Genomic DNA, 10,446 nt, shown 5'->3' with positions numbered 1-10,446 from the left:
TGCCGGCAGCAGAGAGAGAGAGGTTTGGTTTGGATATTGGATAGAGAAGAGAGTGGACAAGGAGGTGATTGACTTATTTAAGTAGTTTGGTGAGAGGGAGAGAGTGACACTTGGCAAAAGATGATAGGGGAGAAGTGGGGCGAACAGTGATTCGATAGGTCCGAGGTTCAGGACGAGAAGGAGTATTAAGTAGAGAGTAGATGGTTAGAGAAGGAGTAGATAATAGTGATACTGTGATACTGATCTAGATTCTAGATTGCGCTTATCAGTTAATAGTTAGCGCAAACACAATTAAATTTGCAATTGTACTTGTATACTTTATCAGAAAAAAAGAAAAGCAATGGTACTTGTGGTCTTGTAGACACAGTATGGACTTTCGAGGAGGCCGCTCCCTCTGATGCCTTCTATAGTTCTATACTTCTATGCCATCAGTGAAATGAGGTAGACCAAAGCTGGGCAGCAGCTAATGTTGACTCAATTTCTTCGTGGTACTCTGTGGTTCCAGCTGATATTCACAGGGTGAAACTTTGTAGGACGCGCTTTCATACCTCCGTAGAACAAAAGCACTAAAGAACAAGACTTTGAGGTGAAACTTCGCCAGACAATATTAGACAAAAGTTGCTTCAATAGTAATCCACATGAGCCAGTCTATAAGCAGTAGTAATCCACCCCATGAGCATTCTATTTACCGGAAGTCTGGAACTATAAGCAGTAGTAATCCACCCCCATGAGCATTCTATTTACCGAAAGTCTGGAACAGCAAATCACTTGGGCACTCGTGCAAATGGGTGCAATATATAGATCCACTTGGGCACCCCGATCAATATAGAAGATCTGGAACTATACACGACAATGGTTCTATTAAGTTATACTTCAACTTTATATGGTGCACAAAATTTGGCCTCTTCATAATAGTAATATAATGGAAACTGATAACCATTTTGCATTTATATGCAGTAGTACAGTTCTTATGCGTTGCGACCATGCCCAAATGCTATCAATGAAGTATGCAACCACTATACAGAATGCAAAACCCAAGATCATGGTTTACAGAGAACATCAATTCTCACTACAAAGCACCCAATCCTTTTGCAAAGAGCATGTCTAATCCTCATCCCTTTACAACAAAGTACCGTTCCATGGAATTCTGTCACCATTCTCCAAGTTTGGTCTCTCCCAACTGTTAATACATTTACATCATATATCACATAATGGTGTGATATCCAAATTCCACCTTCCAATCATGATCAGAGGATCATGGTCCCTATCATTGCAAATCCAATTCTACTTTGGAGTTTGGACCTCTGATGCAGAAGCCAACTAACCCAAAGTAGGCAGAGTTGCGTGAGGAAGATCATGTATTGCAACTTCCTAGCCATACATCTTTCTCCGGATCTTGTGATGGACTTCCTGAATGTGGTGATACCACATGCCACAACACCCTTTTAATCGAAAAGACAGCATCTAAATGTGGCGCCGCGTACAAGCATTCACTCCCGTTGTGCGCACTGCAGAAGTAGATGGCCGTATGACCAAAACTTTGTTCGACGCGAAGAACCATTGTGGTCCCCTGTCAATGGGTCGACAGCATCCTGCCTCTACAAATACAAACAAACACTTTTCCTGCGTGGAGACAACACCAAGGTTTGCTAGGTGCCAAACCTCTGAAGGAAAAACAGGTAGGTTCATCCATAGGTCCCTACGAGAGCCATAAAGCTGTGACAAAATTACAGGATCAATTGCACATGCAGAGATGAGGTCTTTGGATGCCTCCACCTCAAACCGGGCTCTAAAGAGTTCATGGCTGCAAAGGGCACTTCTCCAAGAGTGAAACAATCTGCAAGTCAGTATGGATAAGGGCACTAGTGCAAGACAATGCAGCAAAACATCTGGAAGACGGCAGACCTTCAATCAGTCCAAATGATAGTCGCTGATGATGAATGCAATTTTTCAATGTCGAGCATTACATCCTAAAAAATGAAACAGTAAATAGTTGAGATATTTAATCCGAATGCTGGTTCACATTTATTCTGAAGAAATTAATTCGCGGCTGAGATATTTCCTGCATCAAGTCACATATATTGAGAGCTAGGAAGCACGGACACGGCATTTCTCAAAAATATAGGACACCGATACGTCATGGACACGTTTGAATAATATATATATAAATATTATATAATTGAGCATTTTTCACCAAATTCAAATTAAAATGGCAATTCTACTACATAAAATGACCAATTCAAACACATTAAGCAACAACTTACATGTATAACTTGGATTCACTTCATCTTTCTTCTCTTGCATCTCTTCTTAACTTGGATTTTATTTCACTTGTTTTTTTTTTGTTGAAGTTCCAAAAAAAATTCTTGTATGTGTGAGATTACTGTCCCCCGCGTGTCCCCTGCGTATCCCCCGCGTGTCGGAAATTAAAAAATTAATTATAAAATCAAATACTCCAAATCGCGTATCCGACATGTATCGGACGCGTATCGGGGCGTATCCGTGTCGGACACGTATCGGACACGGATACTTCACCCTTAGGGACGTATCGGTGCTTCATAGATTGAGAGTCCCCTAAAACAATTCCATTACTAAAATCAATAGAAAATAATATGCGGCTGATATTATATCCCTAAAACAGGATTAGAATCTCACATACAGTTCTATTTCAGTTTTCCAATATATTACTTTCTTCTCTATAAAACCTAGTTCAAAAAGTGTAGTCTTCTCCATCTCAAACGACGCCTCTTTCTCAATTTTCGTTGACCAACTAAAGTTTCATCAGTTGAATTGAAATACGATTTAATGATTCTTGTTCTTTTTCCTTTTTTGTTAATCTATTGAAATTAGATGTACTATTGTTTTGCGTCAATATACTATATTGTTCGTTCCATTCCTTATTGTTTATTTAAACCCTATTCTACATCAATATCTAAGCCAATAGAGCAATAAATAAGTTTTGAACAAAAGATTGCCTACAGACAAATTGATTCGATCTGGATGTGTATGAAGTTGTGGAACCCCGCATTGTTGTACAATCCAAATTCTAGCAGATATGATAAGTTAAATTGTATTAGAAAACCACTGATTACAATAACTAGACCAATGACTTTGAATTTGCCAAGTAATGAATTTCCACTGCCATTACTGTACAAGAGATCTATGCACAAAAAGCCTTTAAAGTCCATATTTGAATCAATCTGACTCTTGAATACATGCCCTACAGTAACGTTACTAATACATTGCACTGCATATACCAAGTAGCTAAGCTAGAAGACTTAACTATCTCAATAAAACAAAAAACCCGGCTGTGCCGAAGTTCTGTTCTAACTCGATGACAATGTCAAGTAAAGGCAATGCGAAGGCTAATTCTGATGATCATAGTAGATTTATAGCTTTAATGGTTGGCAAGCTTCACTGTACCTGTAATTTTTCATTTATTACCATAATCATCAAACAAATTCTTGATGTGACAACTATTGGGGACATGGACGTGTATGTCAAAGAGTTGCATGGAGAATCAAACTATATCATCAATAGCATGCTAAGTGCACGCCCAAGAACTGACTTTCTTAGGTTAACCCTATACCAAAAGCACCAAGACTACAGTCACTATCGAAGTTGTAAGCTAGAGCCTTAACATTGTTACTCAATCTTAGCTTAATATGTGGCATCTTCACTGAAGAGGTCATCATTAAGTTATTATCTTCACTGATGCTGCGATCATTAATTATGTTGATTCAAATTTTAATTAGTAAAATGCTAATTTTTAAACTTCTTGAATTCTGTCTAGGACTCTAGAACACAGTTTAAGGATCATATTTGGTAAGCCACTATAACCAGCCAAAGGTACACATACCAGCTCGACAAGTAAAATATGTATCCTGGGGTTGTATTAGCCGAGGTTCATTAATAAATTATTATGAAGAAAGCAAACTCGAAAATGAGAATACCTCATAATATGAATCTAAGAGCTAGAGGCAAGACTACCATAGACTTTTCCATAAAGTCCTTATTAAAGTCTTCTTTGCATTACTAGATGCTACTTGAGGTTCCAAAATTGTACTGAACTAGAAATTGCTAAACACAGTACGTCATCTACCAAATGCATATGCAAGCCATGCCTTCAATGCTTTAAAAGCATAATATATAGTGTCCACTCTGCATGTCCATGCTTCTTTAAAAGAGATAATTCGTCCAAAACAACATATTGTATTTAGAGTTCAGCAAAACTGGTGTTCCTTCAAACTTACCCTGGAATGTGGTCTCAATATATTTTTGCTTCCGCGCATGTCTACTTGGCCATGACAGGAATTCTTCAATTTCTTTCCACATCTAAATTTCGTGGTGGCTTCATTGATATTACAAACCAAATAAAAGGCATGTTCCAGAAGACCATCTATTCTCCAAAAAATGATATGTCAAATCCCCATAACGTTTCTGTTGGGCACAAAAGCCTATGTCTGACATGTCCTCGAGCTTATATCGACAAACTTCCATCCTCAGTAAAAATCGGTAAAAAATTTATTACTTCTTCTAAATGATTAACACACTTAGTCACCTACTATGAATTTCTACGACATATTTATTACAAAAACTAGTTGTGGTATTACCAACAGAACTTAGATGGCTTAGACTACTACGATTAAGGCCTTTGTCTTGATTTTTCCATCAATAAAGGTCTTTAAATACCCCATTGCAGATGTTATATAGAGCTCTCTTAATTTAGAGTACCACTTTTGCTATGATTACAGAGGTAATGTAATTTAAAAAACAAGAAGAAAAAGAAATAGAAATTAATAAATTTTCACCACATGACTGTGTTGTCACCACCGTTACTACACCCATACTTTCGTGTCTACCATCTTAATTATTGCACGAGGATTTTATGCATTTATGTGTGAGCACAACCAACCAAGTGAAACCTTAATTTACCAGTTGAAGATTAAATGCTGATTTCGTAAACTATATATTTGATGATGTGAATTGAGATAAAGATAAACCTGTAACAATTGAAACTTTTTCAAGCTTCATTCCATTCTTCTTTTTCAAGCTTTCACTCATTACCACTTTTTAAGTTTTAGCCAATATCAGGTCTCTACTGAAAAGCATGTTTTAAGTTCCCCTCATTTTTTTCAAGCTTCGAATTAATTTTCACTTTTAAAATTTTAGCCAATTTCTTCATTTTTTTTCGATAGTATTTTAGCCACTACCAGGTCTCTACCGAAACGCATGCTTTGAGTTCCTCTACCCCAATACCAGAACTAGGATTTCCTCTTATATTTTGTATTTCCTCCCTAAGTATTTAGTTTCCTAAGTGTGTTTAGTTTCCTTACGCACCTTAGTTAATTTTCAACACTTTAACATGTGTCGTCTATACAAAACAATATTATATCTAGAACGCGAATTTTGTAGGAAGTACTGAAATAGGAAGGACTTTCGGATAGGGATCCAAATATATTCCTTCAGTAACCTTGTTTTTATATTCTAACTTCTAAGTCTTCTCAAACTCATTAAGTATTTTTAAAGTTAATCAAAACCGTTGGAAACATATCTTCTTGTAATTCTTCCATAAGTATCCCAATCCATAAGAATGAGTAGAAAACATAAATAGGTGTTAGTGACTGCAAAGACAAGGGAAGATAGTATGCAGAAGCTGCTTTAATTAAATTACCTCTAAATCATCAATGTCTATTGAAGGAGAGGGCTTAAACACGTGGAAGTTTGCACTGAGGGTAAGCAACGCTCTCACCAAATGTTCCTTTCAGCAACAGGAACAACGACAACATTTGCAGTGATGCCCCTACATTAAACCAAAATAAATAAGTTAATATCACTTTAAGCTATGCATATAATAAACAAATTTAAGCAAAAGTTCACTGGATAACTTATTTTAAATTCTATATGATTTTGGTTGTATATTTAGGTTGTCCCACTACCAATTCTCTATCAGAGTAATCAAAGCTTTGGTTCTACTACTAAATTTAAGAAGTTCATCAAATATGCTCTCCATGCTATGACATTAGCGAGATATTTATAACAAGCTCAGAACACAGCCTAAAAGACTAGAATGTAACATAATGAGGTAGAGCTGCAAATGGATATACGACGGATAACGAATTTGCTAATTTGCCTATGCTAAATCAGAAATCCGAATCGGATAAAATTAGTATCTGATGGACATTATGGAGATCCAACTTCCAGTCCTATAATTAGGCAGGATTATCTGCAACCAAAAGTTTTATACCATGTAGATCCTACGAGTGTCATTCTTGTACACCAACACGAAATCTAATATGAAAACTAAAAAACTCACAGCAGGGTGTTGAGATGATATCTCCCGAATCATTAATACTTACTAATTCTACAGCAAACATGACTTAAGAATTGGGGGACCAACTTCACGACAAGGTAAAATGTTACACCTTAGACCTGTGCTTTTGTAATAGTACTCCGATACAATAGAATCGGTGTGCCCGTAAGATTTCATGACAGCACTGACGAGTGACAGCACTGACGAGTGACAACACTGTCAAAATGTTGAGTTGATAAATGTATTAGGAGAAACAATATCAACAGCCATTCATACCTACCATACTAAAACATGAGCATTCCTTCACGTGTAGCATGGAACTACACAGGTTTTTAGATCTAATAAGTTCCTCTTCTTTGGAAACCTGGCAACAGCTTCAATGAGCTTCAACATAGTGTCAATGGTCAAGCACATTCACCACTTACATTTTGATTGCAAATTCTCCTTAAAGTTATGGCAGAGTACTCTAAGGGGTTTGACATTAGAAAAAGGGCTCAAAAGGTCTCAAGATAAAATATGGGTAATAAACAATATGTAGATCAGTAGATGTACACATGCACGAAAATACCAATGATATAGCGTATACGAAATCAATTTTGAACAAGAAAAATACACGTGCATGAACAAAAATAAACATTGAGCAAGATTGTAGACAAATTTATTGAGTAGAAAATTAAAAACTTCGGATGGAAACCAAACTAGCACACATTAAGGATGAGCATTACCTTAGGTAACCGAAAAACCATTACGAGAGGATAGATGATTATAACTACATTCAAACAGAACCATAAAAGACAGCAATTAATCCATGTCAAAGAAAAAAATAAAATCAACTTGTAACACATGAATGAAAATAAATAATAACCATAATCAAGACTTACCATAAGTAAGTTAAAAGAACGTTGAGTTTTCAACTCTTTCCATCAAAATATACTGAATCAACGCAGACGAGAATCCTCCGTGAAAATGCTATTTCCAAAGAACTCGTGGATCAGATTGGAACTTCCCCATTATAATGGTGCTTCTTGCCCTTAACTATAGGGGTTTAGGGACTGGGAAATGTATGTAAATTCTACTCTGTCCAGGCTTCCCAACATCTCCACTTCTTTTACTCCATTTCTCTCTCACTCTACATGCTTCATCCCACATCCCTGCTGCAGCATAAACATTAGAAAGCGCGATGTAGGTTTCAGAGACTTGCTGGTTGCTTTCCAACATTTTTTCAGCTACCCTGTTGCCCATCTCCACGTTTCCATACAATCTACAAGCCCCTAACAATGCACCCCATATAGATCCACCATACAGTTCACTGCTAGCTTCTTCATCTTCGATTTTCTCCAATAAACTCAAGGCTTCAGTGAGCTGTCCAGCACGACCCAACAAGTCAACCACACACGCATAGTGATCACTCCTTGGAACAATCCCATACTTGTCTGTCATCATTTTGAAATACTTCATACCTTCCTCGACCAAGCCACAATGGCTACAAGAGGTTAAAACTGATACAAATGTGACCTCATTGGGTTCAATACCTATGGCCATCATCTGATGGAAAAGCTCAAGTGCTTGAAAACCAATCCCATGACTAGCGTAACCTGTAATCATTGATGTCCATGACACCACATTCCTCTCCGCCATACGGTTGAACACGGTTTTGGCATAAATTAGATTACCTGACTTTGAATACATATCCACTAGAGCAGTTCCAACAACCACATTGTGGATATCGGCTTTTCCTATTGTACGGATCAATTTCGCATGAATTTGTTTTCCTGCCTCCAGTGCAGTTAAAAGACTTGATGTTTCTAGAGCCACTGAAAAAGTAACACAGTTCCCTTGCACCACGACACTATCTTTATTACTATACATTTCAGCTAATAATCTTAACCCCTCATGCGGCATACCATACTTAACATACCCTGATATCATCGCTGTCCATGAGACCACATTTCTTTCTGGCATTCGTGTGAAATGCTCAATTGCATTATTCAGCAAGCCATTATCGATGTAACCAGTAATTAATGCATTCCAGTGAGAAACATGTTTGAGTGGAATCTGGTTTCCAAAAACCCTCTCAGCTTCCTCCACACTAGAGCACTTGCAGTACATGTCAATCAAAGCACTTAAAATGACAGTAACAGATTCGTCCTTTGATTGGCAATCCCAGTGTGAACCAAGCAAAGTCATAATAATTCCATGGACCTGTTTCCCAATTTTAAGCAAACATCGATCTGCGCATGCAGTCAGAACAGAAACAATGACACTATGATCTTCTACGAAAAATTTGATAGAGTTACTATCACTACCAATCAGTCTTAATGCATCATCACATCTTTTATTAGAAACATATCCCTTAATCATTAGAACCTTCAAAGTAGCATTTTCACCTCTTTCCCTCAAAAATCTCTCAGCAAAAGAGACTTCCCCACATCTTAAATACATGTTACATACCGCCAACACACATTCTATCTCAAACCCAACAACCAAAACTCCAGCATGTATCTGCATCCCTAACTTCAACTCACTAACTCTTGCACAGCCCGTCAATACAGTAGCAAAAGCGAACTCATCAGGCACAACAAATTCAACACATTTCATCGTATAAAACAATTCCAGCCCATCAACTTCCTTCCCATTATGCACATACGCTGCAATCATTGCATTCCAAGATACCACATTCCTCTCAGGCATTTCATCAAACAATATTCTCGAAAACTCGACAAGTCCCCATTTCGCATACATATCCAAAAGTGAAGTTTCCACAACAACATTAGGTGAATACCCAGTTTTTATAACCAATGAATGGATAGTTTTCCCTAACTGAAGGTAAGCTACGGATGTCGCGCAAGCTCGCACAACCGTCGCGTAGATAAAGTGATTGGGTTTTGTTTGATGGAGCATTTGAGAGAAGAGTTGAATGGCATTGTATGAATTGCCAGATTTGTTGAAAGCTGAAATGATTGAAGTCCATAATGTTGTGTCTTTGTTTCTGTGGGGAACTTGTTCAAACAGTTGGTAGGCATAAGTTAGTGAGTTTTGAACTTGGCTGTTTAAGTAGGCGTTGAGTAATCTTGTTGCGACAATTGGGTTTGAGTCTAGGCCTAGTTTTAGGAACCTCGCGTGTGACTTCATTCAGTATACCTCTATTTTTATTTTTTTGTTTATTTCTATATTTTGATTAAGGAAGTCAAAGGCTTGACTAGTTGACTCTACCAAGTACTAACTCTGACCCACCGTATGACACTTGCTTGCTGATGGGAATGTCTTTGTTTTTCCCTACTTAATGAACATCCTTTCCCGTAAACCATCGTATTCATGCGTGTGTTGACTAGATTTTTTTTTCTTTGACTAGATTATTACAATAGATAGCGGTGTCTCGAGATAGACGGAAGTAGTTGGTCAATCATTCACATCAATTTTTTTTTTTTTTCGATGAACTGCTTATCATATATTAGATAGAAGTTTACAACCATATTGGAACAATGTTTGCCTCCACCACACATTTTGGCAGAGCAGTTACATAGCCCTGATACAATGCCCACTGAGCAAGTTAGTGAGCATCACTATTAACGTTCCTACTAATCCAGTCAAAGCTAACCGATTCTAAATTACTACAGACTCTAGTTACAGCAAAATGAATGGCCTTCAGACTCCACCTACATCCTCCACCATTATAGCACTAAATTATCTCTTCACAATCTCCTTGTATGGCAAAGTTGTCTTTGTCCAGATGGCACGCCAGCAGAACTGCCACTTCACTGGCCACCATCTCAGCCTCCTCAGGACTTGTTGCACAAAACTTCCTAGCAGTTGCTCTCACCATGTCACCAACATCATTCCATGCCATACGCCCAGCCCTCGCAGCTCCAGAGGACCTGTGAAAAGCAGCATCAAAGCGAATCATTCACATCAACTGTGGATTACATGATATTTTTTTTGGGTAACTTATTGAATCGGACGTTGACTTTATATTTAGGACAACTGAACCGTTGAATACAGAAGAGATGATTTATTCCGATGTGGCCCCCACTTGCTGATGTATGAAATACCCCTAATACCCTTCAAGGTATTAGTGTTTTGATTTTAGAAAAAATGATATATCATTATACGAATTTACATATATATCCTAGAAC

The 10,446-nt window shown here is 37.6% G+C and overlaps 1 protein-coding gene across 4 annotated transcripts; it reads right to left on the bottom strand.

The window, feature by feature from the left end:
* Positions 1–884: 884 nt before the first annotated feature.
* Positions 885–9,595, bottom strand: LOC147493991 (pentatricopeptide repeat-containing protein At3g22690-like). 4 transcript variants are annotated; one of them, XM_086566030.1, is made up of 5 exons: positions 7,195–9,591; positions 7,039–7,082; positions 5,675–5,803; positions 1,906–1,970; positions 885–1,837 (listed from the first exon to the last, which is right to left on the bottom strand). In XM_086566030.1, the coding sequence occupies exon 1, from the start codon at positions 9,443–9,445 to the stop codon at positions 7,349–7,351; it is 2,097 nt and encodes a 698-aa protein (XP_086422156.1). In that variant the 5' UTR covers positions 9,446–9,591; the 3' UTR covers positions 885–1,837; positions 1,906–1,970; positions 5,675–5,803; positions 7,039–7,082; positions 7,195–7,348. The 4 variants fall into 4 exon arrangements, with proteins under 4 accessions (XP_086422156.1, XP_086422157.1, XP_086422158.1 ...); XM_086566031.1 differs by having other exon boundaries at positions 885–1,816; XM_086566032.1 differs by having other exon boundaries at positions 885–1,970; positions 7,195–9,595.
* Between the last annotated feature and the right edge of the window lie 851 nt (positions 9,596–10,446).

The sequence above is a fragment of the Coptis chinensis genome, chromosome 6 (assembly GCF_015680905.1).
Source record: "Coptis chinensis isolate HL-2020 chromosome 6, ASM1568090v1, whole genome shotgun sequence".
Taxonomy (NCBI): Eukaryota; Viridiplantae; Streptophyta; class Magnoliopsida; order Ranunculales; family Ranunculaceae; genus Coptis; species Coptis chinensis.
This window is presented reverse-complemented; position numbering and strand designations above follow the sequence as displayed.

Coding starts and splice junctions, on each gene's coding strand:
- LOC147493991 (XM_086566032.1), bottom strand. CDS start 9,445: ATGAAGTCACACGCGAGGTTCCTAAAACTAGGCCTAGACTCAAACCCA.